Source organism: Protopterus annectens, chromosome 9.part0 (genome assembly GCF_019279795.1).
Source record: "Protopterus annectens isolate FY-2018-M chromosome 9.part0, PAN1.0, whole genome shotgun sequence".
In the NCBI taxonomy this organism is placed as follows: domain Eukaryota; kingdom Metazoa; phylum Chordata; order Ceratodontiformes; family Protopteridae; genus Protopterus; species Protopterus annectens.
In genome coordinates, this window is record NC_056743.1 from 522276173 (window position 1) to 522295784 (window position 19612).

At 43.6% G+C, this 19612-nt stretch overlaps 1 protein-coding gene across 1 annotated transcript in view; it reads right to left on the reverse strand.

The window, feature by feature from the left end:
• Nucleotides 1–8201: 8201 nt before the first annotated feature.
• The window catches only part of LOC122811318 (bifunctional methylenetetrahydrofolate dehydrogenase/cyclohydrolase, mitochondrial-like), a 48245-nt gene continuing 36834 nt past the window's right edge, over nt 8202–19612 (reverse strand). The window contains exon 8 of the mRNA XM_044083083.1: nt 8202–9409. Coding sequence (XP_043939018.1) covers nt 9267–9409 — 143 coding nt within the window. The 3' untranslated portion in view covers nt 8202–9266. The remainder of the gene's footprint in view (nt 9410–19612) is intronic.

The window sequence follows — 19612 nt, forward strand, 5'->3', positions numbered from 1 at the left end:
CTGCAAAAATCAGAACATTGGCTAGTGACTGTATTGCTTCTTTTGTTAAAAATGTCCTACCCTACAAGAGGCTATATATGGAAAGGCTAATTCTGGACACAACCATTTCTTCATTTAATGCAGCAGAACTGACTGGCTAAAGGTGGGGGTGGGGGGTGAACCACTCACTCAACACTTCTCCACATACACGTCATTATTTATTCCTGACCATTTGGGCATACATCAACTTTCCCTGATTTTCAGTGACAGCCCTAATTTTGACTCAGATTTTATCCCTGTCTCTCTGAATTCCTCCTAAAGCTGCTGAATTTTGGAGAAAAGGTAGTGAATTACACTTAATAAATAATGCCAACAATTAGAGTTACGGGTGTATTTTACTTCAGAAAATGTATATTAATTCATATTCTCTTATTCTATCAATGTCTCACACTAACACTACTAAAATTTTATGTCCCCAATTATTTCTGGATTTGTCCCTGATTTTATTGTGATTTCTTCCTGACTGGTTGAAAGCTATGCATATGGGACTTTATCCTTCTATGCTACAAATCCAACTAAAAAGACTGCATTTTACATTTAAGCATCATTTTCTCTCAAGGCCTCCAGTGACATGCAGCAGAAAACACATGCACAACCACATCTAATGATGAACACATATGTGATTATAAGCAAGTTTACGTATGCTTATAGAATAAAAGCTACATAACCATAATACAGTGCAAAGAACGTCACAGATGTCCACAAATTAGTGTTCACCGACTCCTATGCCCACTGTTTTTTTACACAGCCACAAAAAAATTACTTTTAAAATAATATCCTGATCAGAGCAATTAACTTCAGCTCCACAAAAGACTTTTCTCCTTATTTCTGCATTCAGATATTGTGTACCCACAATTAAATAACCATATGACTTGTACTTATCACTGCCTTGAAGGTGAACTCGAGAGACTAACCCATGGCCTTGGGAAAGAAATAGATGAATCCTGCTGCTTCCTTTGTTTTGCTGCCATCTACTGGTCACCCAGAAGGGAAACAGCAGAGCTCTTCCCAGGCAGTAGAGAATACCTATGGGTCAGATATTGAGTTAATTTTGTAGTTTGGTCCTTATAGAGCAGGCTATAGGTTGCCACAGGTGCCTGTTAATCTCAAAACCAGGAGTCACTCCTGACCCCCTCCCAGATTTAATCTGAAACCCTCTCATTGTCTGAGAGGAGACTTACGCATCCCAATGCAGTATCATACTTGCAGCCACAGGGATTTTTTTTTATGTATTAATCATTTTCCCAACTCAACATTCAACACAAAATAAAATATACTCTGTTAAAGGCTTGGATAAGCTGAGGTGCTAGAGCAGTTATCTGAATATTTCTATTTTAATAAACGGTGAAGATTTCCTGGTCGCTTCTTCTTTTGTGGTTTTACAAAATAAATAAGTTTGTGAATGGACACAGCAGTACCACCACCATGGTTGCAATCCCAATTTACTACCCCCCCCCCCCACACACACACACACACACACACACACACACACACACACACACACACACACACACACACACATTAGGCAAGCTGATACTGCTGCTTTTCCTGTCCTCCCAGTTGGCTTCACAAGTGCATGGCCGTCTAATTATTCCCAGGTACCTGGACTGACTGGTAGAGGTCTTGCTTAATAAACACAAAAGTAATGAGCTTCTACAAAAGTCAGGAAAGGTACATCTACACTGATGGTCTGCTATGTGACAAATGAAATATATCATACAGTAGCTTTAGGGAACAGCTTTCTCAAAGCAGTACTGATGCCAGGCTATTTGTAGCTAGGGTCAAATTATGGTAAGAATGTCCTTATTTAAGTTTGTTTACCTGGGTGGGGCTCTAAATAATGGCCAATTTCAGGCCCAGCATGGGTTGCACAGAAACAATACTTCGAACATCAGTACACAGGTACATGACATGACAATGGTATATTACAAGCATAATCATAAATTATCTTGATTTCAAAGATGTAAGTTTGTGCTGTGCATTAAAAAAAAGGATGAAAATTAAAGTAGTTGAAAAAAGCTATGTGCATTTACACAGGCTTTGCTGTCTACTGATAGACTGAATGATATGATACATTTATGAACTAAATTTTAGGTCATGTGGCCTGTATAAAGGCATTTGCACTAGTTTTGTTTCAACAGGTATACTTCAAATTCAGGCCTGAATTTGGTATATGTGGGAATATCCTTTAGGATCAAGGAGAATTTGTGCAAACGTTTGGAGTCTAGCAGAAAAACTGTGGTTGGTGTAGTTAAGCTTGGTCCTGGTTGTATGCAAAGTTAACAGAGACCTGCTTTTCAGTCTATAGGTGAGTGTGTTATAGGAGAGTTTAGAGGAGAGTGGCATTGAAGGGTGTAGATACCGGAATATAAAGATTAGGATTCCTAGGTTGTCTCTCTGCTTTATGGGGAGTCAGTCTGCCTTTTTAAAGCCTTGGCAGTGATGTTCTTACATTGAGGAGCTGGCAATGAAATAAACATATTTTAGATCGTGATTGTAGGGTTGTGCTCTTTTTTCTTAGAAGACTACTAGTGGCAGACAATATTCCAAATTCAACTTTTCCTGTGGTGGCTGTAGCAGGATAGGACAGGAACTGTTAGTTAGATCTTATAGGTCCGGAATAAGATTAGTTAATTTTTTATCTGGTTTTCTCACTGTGGAAGTGAAAGTTTAATCCGTGGTCAAACCATATACCCAAATACTTGAAGTAGGAGGTGGTTTCAATGGGAAGGTTGTTGTGTGTGTCTGCAAGGCCATGGAACGTATCATCATGGAACTCATAAACAAAGACATTGGTAACCTCCAAACTCTGGATCCCACCCAGTTCGAGTTTGTGAAAGGCAGATCATGTCTCCTGAACCTGATCAACTTCTTTGAGGCAGTCACCAAAGCCGTAGATGAGGGTAAGGTGATTCACACAGCCTATCCTGACCTCGCCAAGGCTTTCGACACCATCTCCCATTCTGGAATTATAGCTAAACTCACTAAACTAGGTATAAATCCCTACGTCACAAGATGGGTTGCCAACTGGTTCACTGACAGAACCCACACTGTGAAGGTTGCACAGTCCAAATCTGACCTCAAACCAGTGACAAGTGGAGTACCACAGGGTTCAGTCCTGGGACCTCTCCTGTTTGGTATCTACTTCTCTGAAGTAAAGGCTAACACAGAAGGCCTCTGGCTAATGAAGTTCGCAGATGACTGCAAACTAGGAGCCATAGTAGAGTCCCCAAATGAGGTGGAAATCCTACAGAAGGGCCTCTGGGTTTGACATAGCTTTATATGATAGGCAGAGATCACCTCGGAGTAGGCGATATGCAACGGAGTAAAGCTGGAGTTTTTTGAGACGGTCAGTGTATGGCATCTGTTTGAGGCCAGTAATCCTCTTTGGGAGGTACTTCTGTGGCCTTTCCAGCTGCTGCAGGTGTCTTGTGAGGTACATTCCAAAAGGGGTGTTGTACTCTATAATGGGTCTAATGAGTGTTGAGTAGAGGGGAACAATGACCTCTTTTTTTTCCTGGATGAGAACCCTTTTATGATGAGGTGTGCCACGTAGAAGGACTTCCTGACTACTGTGGCGATGTGGCTATCAAAGGACAGACTACTGTCCACTTGGGTCCCAAGGTCTCTTATCACACATTCGGTGTTAAGTAGACTGCTGTCTTTGTAGTAGTTCATGGGTACAGAGTTTTTACCAAAGTGGATGACCATGCACTTTTTGGCATTGAGCTTGAGGCCATGTCTCTGACACCAGGCATCTGTCTCAGCGAGGCTCCAGGATACAAAGCTTGATTATGGACTCCCAGTCAATTTCCTCATTGTGTCAGTATGGGAATTTCATGGAAAATATATGTTCTGCTCAGTTCCCAAAGAAATGGAAATGAGGTTGAATGGTTACCAGAAAACTTATCCTAGGTTGGTAGTATGATACTTGCATTGTACGCAAAGTAGCTCCTGCCTCAGCAGGACTAATTTAGTAAAATAATTAAACTAATTAAAGGCTACTGTGCACAGTTAAATAAATACGCAAGTTCTACTCTATCATGGGTCTATATTAGAACACCAAACATTTGAAATGTTGGGTGTTCGAATATCGACCCGCTGAAAATATCGAAGTAACAGGAAAACGAATTCTTTCCTAGGGAAAGAATTTGGTTGTCCGTTTCTGTTGCTTTGGTATTTTCAGCACTCTGGTGGAAAGTTACGGGTCGGGTTCAGGTAAATGTGCGATTGTGTGGACGTGTGGGTTAGGGTGGGTTAGGAGGGTTAGGGCGCGGGTCAGGTAAGTGTGCGATTGTGTGGACGTGTGGGTTAGGGCGGGGTAGGTGAGTTAGGGTTAGGGCACGGGTGAGGAGACTGTGCGATAGTGATGGACCTTGGGGTTAGGGTTTGGGTTAAGGTAAGTGGATAGTTAGTGGTGTTTGTATAGCTTAGTATAGGGTTAGGTGGTAGAGTTTAGGTGTATGTATGGATTGCTGTTTGTTTGGTGTGCTTGTGTTGTGTGTACGTACTTTGGAACAGCAAATTTTTTTCCCTAGGAAAAAATTCGCTGTTCTGAATGTTTGATATTTTTTTTTCGATTGCTAGGGTTCGATATTAGAACACTCAACATTTTGAATGTTCTGTGTTCTAATATAGACCCTCTATCATCTATAGTCCATATGAGTACAAATCAAAGTAATCTTTTTGCAACTCAGTTTGCACTGTGCTGTATTTATGTATTTGCTTTATTATTTATAAATTTGCTGTACTGTTTCTGTCCTTTGTTGTTATCTGCACTTTTGTTTCTCATGGTAGCTCAGAAGCTAGTTTCAGGTGGGGGTTGTTGAGACAGCCCATCTTAGCTGTTAGTCATTGCCTGAAGTACATCTTCTGTGTTGTACTTCCATTACAAACTGCATTTCTGTGAATTTGTGCAGAGCTGATATAGCAGAGAGCTAAATTCTCTTGACTGTGAGCAGAGTTGGAATAATTTCCCATCTGATATTCCAAACTGATAAGTACACTATTTTAACTCGGTTTGCACTCTGCTGTATTCATATATTTGCTTTATTATTTATATATTTGCTGTATTGTTTTTCTGTCCTTTGTAGTCTGCAATTTTTTTCCCCCCGACATCCTTCCCAAGTGTTCTTGTAGTCTTAAATTTGTTGGCTTTGGATTTGTTCACCCCTGCTGTAAATCCGATCTTAGTCACTGCTCCCAGTCCAATCTCATTTGCTCACTCAACATAGTGCAGTGAGATTATTTGGGCAAGAATACCCACCCCTTTGCTTCTTTGACTTCGGATACTTCTGTTTCCCCCCTCTCCACTTATAAAAAAAATTGTACACTTTACTCATCTGCTTTTACTGTAATTGTGTTCTTCATACTTTATTAACTTATTTTTGCTGTGTGCTCTTAAGGTGTTTGAATGCTTTTATTCTGGTGCATTTAATACTGCTTGTTAGTAGACTAATTAAATTTAACTGTTATTCTAAGCATTTTAAGCTTTTATCTTAGCACTTGTGTTTCAGGCAAGTTACTTTACATTTAAGAAGTTTCTTGTGGTCTACACTCTTGTGGACAAACCCTTAAACTTTCTCTCCATAAAGTCCTACATACCATTTCTAGAATCTCCTTGTTTTCTGTGTGTGCTTCTAAACAATCTGAAAATATAGAGCCGATAAGTATATTTTTGGCACTTTTTAATTGTTCAGAGTTCTGCACTATCTTAATTTTTGCTCGACTGAATTACTTATATATTTGCTGGCATTGTTTTCGGATACTCAAGTGCCTCCATTTTGATTTTTTCCTAAATTACTGCTTTCTGAACTTGTTTTTTAATTTAATTGCATTTATTTAAACTGTATTTGCTTTAATTTTGCTACACACTCAAGTGTGCTAGCTTGCACTGCATTTGAATTGTTTTTACTGCTGTTTTAGCTGCTTTTCTAACAAAAAAAGTTCTAAGCGTAACTAGTCTAGTCCAGATACAGATTTGCTGTATCCAGGACTATCTGTAAACTTCTGAGCCCCCCCCCCCCAAGCCTTTCTCTGTTGGAGGGAGGCCTTCTAGCTTATCAGTGGGAGTGGTAGGCACTAGGTAGCCTATCTACCACAAGGGGAGTGGTTTCTGGCCCATAAATTGTAGTTTATTGGCCGTTTGGGCAGATTTTTGATCCCTTTCAACTTTCTGGTTTAAAAGGGTTTGCTCTTGTTCAAGCGCCACTGAGCTGAGGTAACATATTACTGGTGCCAGAAAGTCTGCTCTCCAGTGTTTCCCTTGGATATTGCTAGGTCTCTCCCTCTCTCTTGCACTTCAAATAGCATAATTTTGCACTTCAACAGGTTTTTGTAGCACACCTAAGTCCCACAGCACTAGTCGTTCTTCACAGAAATAGCTCCAGTACTTAGTAGTTACGACCACCCCTCTTGGCATGATTAAAGGGCAGTTCCCTGTGCTTTTTCCTATTCACCTGGCGCACTTGGGCATTCTGCGGCAGTGTAGCAACGGCCTCACATACAGACAAACCCTCTCCTCTTACCTCCCAACACTCAGACTTGTGAGAGATGCACTTATATCACCAAATTGGAAGCTATTCACTCTCCAGCCAAGACCGGACTAGCTGGTCAAGAGGAGAAGGTCAACACCTGCACCATACCACAAGGAACACACGGTCCTCCAGAACACCCAACATCACAGCTCTCACATAAAAACACAAACTACAGACCCACCTTCGCGGAGGCTCTCAGTAGAAATTTACCTAAACAGCAGAGACGTCCAAGACAAAAATGCACTCAAACACCACAACACAGCACACACAGGGCACATAGCTCACCTCCACAGTGTGCCCCTCAACCTAAGCCCCTAAGGCTAAACACCTTGCCCAATACACTAATCATAGGTGACTCAATAGTGAGGCACACAGATGTCCCACTCACTAGGTTGAATAAGGAGAAGGTAACAGTCAGCTGTCTATCAGGTGCCAAAATCCGACACAACACACACATTCAGGTCACTCCACAAGTGCAAGTATGACTCTGTCATTGTCCATGTGGGAGTGAATGAACTGAGATGCACCTCCCTGGACTACATGAAGAAAGACATGGTGGAGTTCTCAGATTATGTGGTCCAGGCAGGTATGACCCTAGCCCTGAGCAGTAGCCATCCTACCATCACCCAGAATGATACCGCAGTACAAACAAAAAATGACTGACTTCAACAACTGGCTATCACAATCTGGTGTCATTCTAAGGGGATCTAGTATCTGTCTGCTTGGGATGACATGACTGACAGATCTCAATGCTTTGCCAGAGATGGCCTGCATCTGTCACTGTGGTCACAAAGTCCTTCTATGTGGCACATCTCATTACCAAGGGTTTTGCATCCAGGAAGAAAGAGGTCATAGTCTCTCTCCACTCTTCCCTCATTAGACCAATCATCAAGTATAATACCCCATTTGGCATGTACTTCACTAGACACCTGCAACAGATGAAGAGGATCCTAGGCATTAATCACATGTCCTACACGGACAGACTCAAAAGACTCCAGCTATTCTCAGTCTCATATCGCCTACTTAAAGGCGATGTCTGATTGACTTACAAAGCCATGTCTGACCCAGCTCTGTTAGAAAAGCTACATCTAAAGAAATCCCAATCCCTCCACACCACATGCTCCAGAGACCTAAACCTCATTAGCACAATCAACAGAACATGCTGGAGGGACAGGTTCCGCTCCCAGAGACTGCCCATGCTCTGGAATACACTTCTCATACATGTCAAGCAGAGCACCTCATTGTCCCTCTTCAAGAGCAATCTTGATGAGTGGATGGGTAATAGAAAGTTCACCCCAATGATCACTCCAGTGGCTCTACTTGATAGAGGCACTGGGAACTAATGTCAGGATGCACGATGCCAGGGCACTTCTATGGGCTAGGCGTGTAAAGGCTTCAGGGCCATTAGCCTAGTACACACCTATGAACCTATAATGGTCCCACACTTATCTGGATCATGTCCAGGACATTTTGTTGCATGTATTAAACAAAAACTGATTTGCAAACCACTGTTGGAACTAAATGTAATATGCATCTATTTCCTCCAACATTGTATTGCGCAAATAGAAAAGGTGACTATTACACACTATTTAACACTTGAAAAAAAGAAATACAGACTCTAAAATAGTCATTGATGCATTTTCATTTAATAAAAAAAGAAAAAAAAAACAGAATATTGTGCAAAACCAAAAATGTTGTTACAGGACAATGAATAGAAGACATAAGCAAAAAACAGTTCTATGTTGGGATATTTTGTTATCCACAATAAAAGCTTTTACTCAGTACATGCATCCACTAAAGCAACAGTTGCTTAGTTCACCCAAAACTAGGTAGCTAAAAATAAATATTCAAACTATTTTGTTAACTGGGTAAATAAAGACAATAAACCGGAGCTGTTTGTGTTTACAGACAATACAAATGTCTGCTCTTTAGAAAAACTACTTTTAACCTTTCCACCAGTGTTTAGTGCCTACACAGTACCAGATATCTTTTATATCATTTGACAATTTAAGGGTTAAAACTGATCAAGTATTTCACTACAGTCGATATTAACTTAAGAAATAAATAACCACGGTTCACCAGATACCTTTGGGAGTGCTATAAAGAAAAATCCTGGCTCTCTGAGTTTGCCTTAAAACACTGCATAAGGGTAATGAATCAAAAGATGTTTGGCATTTAATACAACCCAACAAACATGTTGTGTTCAACAAGGCTTGTGTACCAATCCACATCAGTGAGGTATGATGAGCTCTAACCATTGCAAGAGATTTGCCGGGACATAATCCAAAACTCTAGCATATCATTCACTATGGTTTCTTTTCTTCAGTCCTTATCCTTGATGAGGTAAACACCTTCCCTTCCTAGTAACTGAGATTGACCTCTGTGCCCTCCCAGAAATTAAGTCATCCACTTCTTAAGTGCTCGTAAAATAAAACAAATATAAAAAAAGAAAGACTACAGATTCCCTCTGTGTGTGCTTTGGAGCAACGCTAGTACTTGGAAAACATACCTAAAACAGCAAGGAATCCACAATATGTACACACTTTTGGGTCAATATTCTTTAAATAAATATAGACTTTTTAGATTAAACTGATATGGAGTAATAAATAAATTATTGCATATCCTTTGGCCTGTTTTGTTTATGGAGGAGTGAAAAACTTGGAATGTAAAGTTTTAGGTCCATATCTCAGGTTACACAGCAACTGCCTGTACTTCTGTCGGTGGGCACACCATTTTCTTGGCTGCAATAATTGTGTTCTTCATTAACATAGCAACGGTCATAGGTCCAACACCTCCTGGTACCGGTGTGATGTAACTGGCCTTCTTTTTTACTCCTGGTTAAAAAAAAAAAAAAAAGACAACATTGTATCACAGTTGCAGAATTCATGCACCATACACTTCTGTGAAATTGCTTAGCTGGAGTCTCAAACTCAGATGTACGCTTTAGGACTGTGAAGTGTTCATTTTTTATTTTAATTCAGAATTATGCCAACCACTGATAAAAGGATTACCATAAACTATATTAAATATGAATTTAGAAATGTTGCTACTAATCTGAGATCCAGTGTCTCAAACATATCCCATTCTTACATGTGTACTGCTGAAATGGCCATACTGCAACACTGCATTTGTAACATAGGACGAATGAGCCATAATCATTTCCTAAACAATAATTCTGTATGCACTATATACTTAAACTGCTTGCAAATCTGTACATTGAAATACCTGCATGCTTACCTAGCTCCATGGTATTGAAGGATAAACCCCTGACTAAGACCAACACATTACAGGCTCAGTTAGTCAGAGGAGAAGGTGAGAAGAGACAAAGGGTAACAAGCCATTGCCTGTCTGCCTTTTACTGGGGTGCACATGTCAGGAGTGCATACCTGATGTTAGACCAAAGAGCATACGAAGACACTTGCCTAAAAAGTCAGCAAGGACTCAGGACTGTGTGTCACTCAACGAAATAGATGATGCACCCTCATTAAGGCCCACTACATAATGTACCCTTCAACATATACTTGTATTCAACAGGGAAGAGTGGGGACATATGCAAAATCCAGTGATGTTGGCCTTAATGAATATAATCAAACTGTGATTAGCTCGTCTGGTTAGGGAACAAACTGATAAATGTCAATTAGTAAGCAAGTACAGAAAGCCAATAAATATATGCGGGAGATTGGCTTTATTTGTAAGAATACATTTGCGATTACAAGGTATTTATTTTTCAAATAATTGGACATGAATCTACAATGTAGATGGAACGGACACATTTTCTGCCGCCTTTGCAAAGTAAATAAAAAAAAAATTTCAAGGCATCATTTGATTAAACAGTTACACAACACATCTCTACACAAGTTTCTATTCATGCCCTAGCTACTAGAGCAGTAATACCCCTAAAGGATAAAACGAGGCAATTAATATTGAAAAAAATAACTAATCAAATCTCTAAGTGCCATTTTCTTTCTAGGACATTTATAAATGGATTAAAAATATGTGCAGAGTGATGAAAGGAAGACAAAAAAAAATAACTGTACAGGGACCTAGAGTCAATATTATGTGAGAAAATTAAGCCCTGCGCCTTGGGATGTAGTGCAAAAACAATGGATTTGCAAAATGGTTTGCCAGTATACACACTCCTATCTTAGTGTTACTGTCTGCTCCAAGACATTGCAATCTCAGGCTAGGACTGCATTAAGAGGAGGAGGAGGCAGGTGACACTGTGCCACACAGGTTAGCTCTTGTCTCGGGTCTCCTATGTAATAAGTATACATGTATTCCCAATGTCCATGTGGATTTCTGCATATTCCAAAAACATAACGTAGATGAACTGGTGTCTTTCCAGGTTGCCTTTCAATACTGAACCATTTAAAAAGCACACATAAAATCTGTATGAACCTGGCAGATGGCCATCCATCTCCAATTTGCTTCCAAAATGTATGCCTCAGAGACCTAAGATATCAGACCCAAATCCTCCTAGAAGTTGTCAAATGAAGAAGCCACTTCAGTTACTTTTTACACTGTGTTCATGTAGCCAAGTTGTAAAATTCCATTCCCCCAACATTAAGACATGAAAGTAAACATAAAATATTTATGTACAATCTAAAAAACACACACAATAAAGCGAATTAGTATAATTATGAAATGAGCCAAAAAAAAAAAAAAAAACTAAATGACATTTCCAGACAAGGCCCCAACATTAATTAATGTAGCCATTAAATAGTTCTAGTGATTTTGGGAGTTAACTGAGCCACAAACAACAAACCAAAAAAAAAAAATACAAAACTTAGGGGCATTTCCAGACAAGGCCCTAATACTGCACTAGAAATAGACTGACGTATTGGGGGATACTCGCCTAAGCAGTATGTAGCCTTGGTCAGTCAACAAATTAAATTATGTCATTTGGTCAGTACACTAGATTTTAAGGTGCCATAGATGACCAGAATTTCAGTTCTGGATAAAGCGTTTCAATTTGTACAAAAGTAAGAACCTGAATCCAAAACTGACTGCAAGCATGGCAATCACCTTAGAGTAAAAAATTAAACCAGCTTGTCTACAAAACATAGGTCCTTGATAAAGGAGATAAGAACGTCAAGTGCTGTAGGTAATAGAGAGGTGAACACAAGTGGCAGATTAAAATGATGGGCCAAAAATTAGACTGCAGGGGAAGTAAGTGATAATGTAAGAGAGACACACTTCAAACTATAAGGGTACACCTGTTGGCTGAAGATGTATTATCCCTTTAAACAACCGCTGATGCCAATGCCCATCTCTTAAACTCAGCTAGATGCAAAGAATAAGAAGTTATGTACTCACCAGAACATTCCATCTGAGTAGGTAAACTTCATTTGGCAGCAACCTATGGGTCTTCGGATCCATATCGGATCCGAGACGGCAGTTTCCAACAGCAGAGATCAGAGCTCCAAGCTCCTCCCCTTACCCATAATCCCCTGCCAACCCTGCCTGACCTCAGATCGAGTTTGCCTAATGCAAGACCTGCACCAACTAGCCAGCCTATGGTCTGACCTCGATACAATCAGATGACAAAATAGTAATATAAACATCCGACGGTCAGGGGGAAGGAGGGGGGGGACGGTTGCTGCCAAATTAAGTTTACCTACTCAGATGGAACGTTATGGGGAGTACATAACTTCTTAATCTGAAGTAGTTAACTTCATTTGGGCATCAACCTATGGGACAGAGTCCCCAGCACCTAAATCTTGGGAGGTCCTCATGGAAGGATGTTCCAGAGCACTGCAGAGCCAAAGGATGCTCTTCCTCTGGAGACCAGGTCCAACTTATAATGATTTATAAAGGTATGAGATGAAGCCCAAGTGGCTGCTGAACAAATTTCATCCAATGAGACTCTAGAACGAAATGCAGTAGATGTGGAAATTGATCTAGTAGAATGGGCGTGGACTCCCTGGGGTGCGGGCCGGTCGGAACTTTCATATGCTAGTAGAATACACTGTGAAATCCGCCTGGACAGTGTGACTTTTGAAACTGATTTTCCAAAATTAGATTTAGCAAAGGAAATAAAAAGCTGGTGTGATTGCCTATGACCAGCTGTTCTGTGTAAATAGAAACGTAGTTGTCTATGAACATCCAACGAGCGCAACTTGTATTCACCTTTGTTTTGGTAATTGGGAAAAAAGACAGGTAAATGAATAGTTTGATTGATATTTGACTCGGAAACAATCTTAGGAAGAAAAGAGGGATTGGTCCTGAGGGATACTCTATCTTTGTGAAAGGTCAAATACTGTGGCTTGGCGGAAAGGGCTTGTAGCTCAGAAACCCTTCTGGCCGAAGTGATAGTGACGAGAAATGCTGTTTTCCAGGATAATAGTTTAAGATCCACTGAAGCTGCAGGCTCAAAGGGAGGAGCTGTCAAAGCCTGGAGCACAAGCGCTAAATCCCAAGGAGGGACTACATCCTTCACCAGGGGCCTTAGTAGGAAGGTACCCTTCAAAAAGGCCTTACACAATCTGGTTGAGATCAAAGGGCCTAGGCCACTCCCCACATGATAATGCGAAATTGCTGCCAGCTGAACTCTGACCGTGGACGAGCTGTCTCCTTGGTCAAAAAGTCCTGACAAAAAGTCTAGCACAGCAGGCAACGGACCCGTAAAGGGGTCTAAGTTTTGTTGCTCCGCCCAAACAGAAAACCATTTCCATTTGCTATCATAAAGCCTTCTAGTAGACGGCTTGTGGGCCGCCACTAAGATAGCTTTGACCGGGGAAGAGATACCAGGAGTCCTAGCTAGGAGTGGAACTGGAGCAACCAAGCCGTGAGCATCAGATCGTCCATATTCGGGGTCGGGAGGTCTAACGGGTGCAAGATCAGATCCGGAATGGGATCCAGAATCCAGGGATGATTCACTAGAAGAGACCGTAGATAAGGGAACCAAGCCTGACGAGGCCAGAATGGGGCAATGAGGATTATTCTGCTCCCCAGCCATCTGGCTTTCTGTAAGAACTTCAGCATTAGAGGAAGAGGAGGGTAAGCATAGAGGAGACTGGGCGGCCAAGCATGTACCAGAGCGTCTCGGGGGGATTCCCCGGGTGAGGGAATTAGAGCGAAGTAGTCGTTGCTCTTCGTGTTTGAGGGAGAAGCGAAAAGATCGCAACAAGGTTGACCCCATTTGGAGAATATTTGTTTCGCTACTTTGGGATTCAGAGACCACTCGTACGGTGATAGAATCGTGCGACTCAGTTTGTCCGCAAGGATGTGGGACCTTCCCGGAATGTGTGTTGTTATGAGAAAGCGGTTGGTGGTGATAGCCCATTCCCACACTCTCATGGCCTCTCGGCAAAGTGGATAGGACCTGGTTCCCCCTTGTTTGTTGATATACCAGACTACCGACATGTTGTCCATCTGGACTGCAATAGTCCCAATGGGAAGAAGGCTCTGGAGTGCTTGCAACGCCAACAGCACCGCCCTCATCTCTAGGACACTGATATGCAGCAAGGTCTCCGTGTGGTTCCACGTGTCTTGGACTGTCCTGCCTAGACAATGCCCCCCCCCATCCAAGGCGAGAGGCGTCCGAGGTCACTGTGGTTAGTGGATGGGGCATAGCAAAAGGTCGACCTTTGAGGAGGTCCGGGGACTGGAGCCACCACAGAAGGGCCTTCATGCAAACCTTGCTGAGGCGAATGGGATGGTTCAGAGGGTAATGCAGGAAAGACCATTGGACTTGGAGGGTCCACTGCAGGACCCTAATGTTCAAATGCGCCATGGGCAGCAAGTTGATGGCAGCCGGCATCGACCCTAGGGCCCTCAGGACCAATGCTGCTGAAGGAGCTGGGGATTGAAGAATGAGTTTGAAGCCGGTCTGAAGTCAAGAGGACTAGGAGTCGGCTTGTATCCAATATGGCCCCGATGAAGTCTATGATTTGTGTCGGCAGAAGGGAAGATTTTTCTACATTGACTGTGATCCCCAGCCGGGACGCTAGATGGAGGAAAGAGTCCCTGGCCGCACAGAGTAGATGCCTTGTGGAGGCGGTCAGGAGCCAGTCGTCCAGGTAGGGGAAGACCTGAATTTCCTGGAGTCCCAGGTGGGCCGCTAGCACTGACAAAACCTTGGTCAACACCCTGGGGGCTGTGGTGAGACCAAAGGGAAAGACCCTGAATTGGTAATGGCTGGCTCCTAGCAGAAGCGAAGGAACCTCCTGGAGTGTCTGTCCATCAAGATGTGGTAGTACGCATCCTTTAGGTCTATAGAGCACATCCAGTCGTTCTCCTGCAAAAAGGGGAGAATGGATTGAAGTGTGACTATCCGGAACTTTTCCTTGGTTACTGACAGGTTCAAGAGGGATAGATCGAGGATTGACCTTAAGTCCCCCGTCTTTTTTGGCACCAAGAAGAACCTGGAGCAAAAGCCTGATCCAAACTGGTCTGGGGGGACGTGCTGAATGGCTCTTTTTTCTAGCAGCTGCTGGATTTCCGCAGCCGCGGCCTCCCTCTGATCGGGGGGGGGGGGACATCGGGGAGGAATCTGGGATTGTGAGGGGGATGAAGAAACGGGATTTGGTAACCTCTGGATATGATACGAAGCACCCAGTGATCTGCCGTGATGGACTCCCAAGCTGCCAGGTGCCTCAAAAAATGCCCCCCGACTGCCTCCAGAGTGGAGCAGTCGGGTAACCCCTCAGGGTTTCTGTGTGGGCCGATCAGAGAACGATTCTCTGGACCCAAAACTCCTCGGACCCTCTCTGCCCCTAGGGCGGCGTCCACCCTGTCCTCGGAAAGGACTGGGTGTCGGGAGCGTCACGGGACTGTTGCGACTTCCGGAACCACATCTTCTTCTGTCCCTTTTGGTTCTTAGAGAAAGACCTCTGGGGAGCAGAGAAGCGGACTCCGACGGCAGACGTCTTCTCATCCTTCTCGCTCTGAACTAACGTTTTGCATATGGTTTTGCCAAAGAGGGCAGAACCATCGAATGGGGCATTAGCGAAAGACACCTTAAAGGGTTCCGCAAAATCACAGTGTCGGAGCCACGCCCATCGCCTCATGACGATGCCCACTCCGCTAGCTCTAGCTGCTCCTACCATAGCATGGGATAGTAGCCACATAGAGGTATTAGAAATCGACAGAAGAGTGGCCATTCGGGCAGAGTACACCTGCTTGTCCTCCGGGGGCGACCCAGTGTACTCTTTAATAAGGTCTCGCTGGAGCCGTATGACATGTGCCATGTAGTTCAATGACCTTAACGAGAAGGTAGCTTTACTGAAGACTCACTTCATAAGGCGGTCCATCGCCCGAGACTCCTTGCTAGGAGGATAGACTGAGAGACTTTCTTGGGCCAGTTCCCTCTTGGTGGCTGCCACCACCAACATGGCATCTACTGGGGATCCCTTACTCCAGTGCACTCTGTTGGAGGGGGGACTGAGTATCCTATCAGGTCACTTTGGGACGGGCTCCACAGTGTCTGGCTCCTTCCATGCCCTGGTAGTGATCAGGTCTACCAGGGGGTCGGCTGGAGGGGACACCCAAGAGGTAGATGGGCCTGCTTCAAACGCTTCCAGGAACACAGATTCGTCCGAGGTAGGTTTTGGGGCAGACCACCCTCCCCTTATCCTGAGCATCTCCATGATGTCTCCGAAGGAGACGTCTTCAGGGGGTGATCTTGGGAGCCATCCCCTTCCTCCAAATCTGTGTCCTCGGTTAAGGACTCAGGGGAGTCCACGTGCCTCCTTTTGCACTTGCGCTTGTGAGGGACCTCCTCGGGGGGGGGGGGGCTGTCCGAGGAGGCCTCACCAGGCTCATCATGTCCCAACAAGGGAACTACCTGGGATGTTAGAGCAGGCTGTCCCTGGGGCCGGGTGATGGAAGCCAGAGCCAACTGAGAGAAAGTGTGGGCCGGAGCCATAGCTGTGGCCGGGGGCCTGGAATCCCTCGACAGAGCCCTCTCCACCACGTCGAAAGCCGAAGGAGAGCTGCTCTCTCTGGGATCTGAGAGCAAACCCTCCCTCGTATCCGACGAGCGGGTCGGGGCCGGCGCCGACGTTATCGGATCTGACGGGCCAGTATGCTCCGACATGGACGGAGTCGAAGGCAGACTGACACCCTCGGATCCGAAGCTCAGCTCTCGGCTCCGAGAGCTCGGATCCGCCGAAAAGGGACCCGACAGACTCGAGGGAACTGTCGGCACCGAAGTACCAGATACTATCAGTGCCGACACACCCCCAGCTCCAACGTCGCTCGGCTCCGAGGACTCCAAACCCGGAAAGCGGGTTGGAGAAGGAGCGATCGGGGCGAAAAAAGGGGTCGAGCTCGCCCCCGGGGGGGGGGACTTAAGAGCACTCCCATCTGCAGTTGGGCCTGGAGGAATCTTATCATCATCCGGTCCAAATCTGAGTCCATTAGGCTTTTAGTAGACCTAGAGGAGGCCACCAAGGTGGGACGGGAGTGCCGCCTCGATGACCTCGAGGGAGATCGGGCCTCCTCCTCCTCCGGCCGCGGTGAGAAGCAAGGTGACCGGAGCCGCAAAGGAGAAGGCTTGGAGGTCTTGGAGGGAGAAGCCCACTTAGCTGGCGGGGCCAATGTAGAGGCCTCGGCCCGCCGCTTGTGGTGCTTCTCCCTGCGCTTCTCTTTTCTGGCTTCCTTATCCTCCTGGCCAGAGGTGGGAGGTTGAGTCCCGGCCAGGGGAAGGGGAGCAGGCGTGAGTACTGCCGCAGCTGCGGCAGGTGCCATGGGGGGACCAGAGGTCGGAGCAGAGTCCGGGGGCAGAAGTCCCGCCAGAATCAACTTCGACCTCCGGTCCTTAAGTGCCCTGGGGTTAAACGCCACGCAAATAGCGCATCCAGGGGAGAGGTGTTCAACCCCAAGGTACAACACGCACAGAGTGTGGCCATCCGCTGGGGATAGCTTATGGCCACACTCGGTACATTTAGAAAAAAATGTCTTTGGGGCCTCGGACATTACTGGAAAGAAAGACACACACACTAAGCCCCAACCACACACAAACACATGCCCTAATGCTCTAACGAGGAGGGGGGGTGGAAATATGCTAAAATTAAATTTGAAGAGAAAAACTTTAAGGAGAAGCTAAACACACATGCAACACTCTTTTATGACAGAAAAGGTAAAGAAAAGATCAAAATTTTCTCACAAGTCTTGACTAACGCCTGGAACTCAAGGATCAAGCTGCTGGCTTCAACCGCGGCAAACTAGATCTGAGGTCAGGCAGGGTTGGCAGCGGATTATGGGTAAGGGGTGGAGCTTGGAGTTCGGATCTCTGCTGTTGGAAACTGCCGGCCCAGATCCGATATAGATCCAAAGACCCATAGGTTGAAGTCCAAATGAAGTTAACTACTTCAGATATAATATTACTATGATGTTCCAGCTCTGTACTATGAAACCAGGCAAGAAAACAGGAGCACTTAGCATCTGGTAGGGCTCTTTTAAATGCAACTAAGATAATTTTTGCACAGCTAAAATGTTATACATCTGCATATTTCCTCTGTTATACAACAGCTGTGGGACATGGGCAACATCATGACACAACAATACCAAACAGGTTATAGGACTCCAAGTCTTCATTATAATTCTAAACACACTGCAGAGCTCTTTTGCAGATTTTGTTCAATTAGTTGATGAGTAATACTTGATAAGTGTAAATTATTTTCACTGAAAACACTACACATTCCAGAACGTGCACTGAAAAAAGGAGACTCCAAACAATCTAATTTTTTACTTCTGTATCTGAATCCATACGGTTACGCATGGAAATGTATCTTAAGGTTAACAGCAGTAACAAAGCCTGTTTTTAGAATCCTGGTCTGTCAAAAGTAATTTTTAAGCTGGTTATGTATTTTTTTGAATTGGGCTACAGAATATATATACACAGAGATTAGAATGTTATGACGGACTCATCGAAAAACGTGTTTTTATAGCATCTGGGAATAATGCTAATGAAGTTTTCTACAAGAATACATTAGTAGCACACAACTGGTTCATACGCAGTTACTAGAAATGTGGTCCAGAAGACACACAGCCAAGTTAGTGGATCTCTAACTCACCTAGCAAGTATCTCTGGAATATAAAAGTAAAAAAGAGTAGACCCCTGAGAAAAAGTATGTAAACCGGAAGGACATGCATACTCGACACAGAGAGTGTCCCAGCCAGGAACCAAACCAAAGAACACAGCTCCACGAGACAGTAATGCTGGGTAATGCAATATTTTTAAGACAGCATGATTATTTTTTACTACATACCCTTGGCCTCTTATCAGACCACCAGAGGAATAGCTTGGGTGAGGTAAAGGGAACAGCTGCCCTAGGCACAAGGTGTCAGAAAATGTCATCAGAAGCATTGGCTGTCAGGTCTGAAACCATTTACTTGCTCCTTTATATGGAATAGGAAAAGTGCCAACATTTTCAGTTAAAGCTGAAGTGCTTAATGCTTCATGTGTGGTGTTTAAGATGTAGCAAATTATTTGTTACATTTATAGCAAGTGGTTGGCTATAGTATAAAACTTACAATTTTTTTGGTCCTCAACTTAAAGTTAAGGGCGGGGGAGGGAGGGTCCAGAGTGGGAAAAGGCACATGGTGCCAGAATAGCAGAATATTTATTTTATTTTTATGAAGACCACAGAAATGCAATAATCTCCTTTTCAGTCAAAACTACCACATACAAAGTTACAGAGAAACTTGTTTTCCTAACAATGAATGATGATCATTGTATAAATTAACATTCCAGTTTATGGAAACAGTACGGAAAAAATTGAAAAAAATTATATGGTTAGATTACATTAACTCCTGGCAGATGTTTTAAGACCATAGAGTAGCAGACCCTGGAAATCTAACCAACATTTTTTTTTTATTTCCTTTTTTTTTTTTTTTTTTTAATCAAATTCCACTTTCAAACAAAAACATGGTTAAAACAAAACCTGAACATCCACTCCTGCAGGATGCAAAGCCCCAAACTCTCCATACAGGTCATTTCAACTCAAGCACCTTCTTTACTTAACATATTCAAGTTCAATTTTGTCACAACTCAGGAAAAAAGAATAGAAGCATTCTCCATTCAATCAATG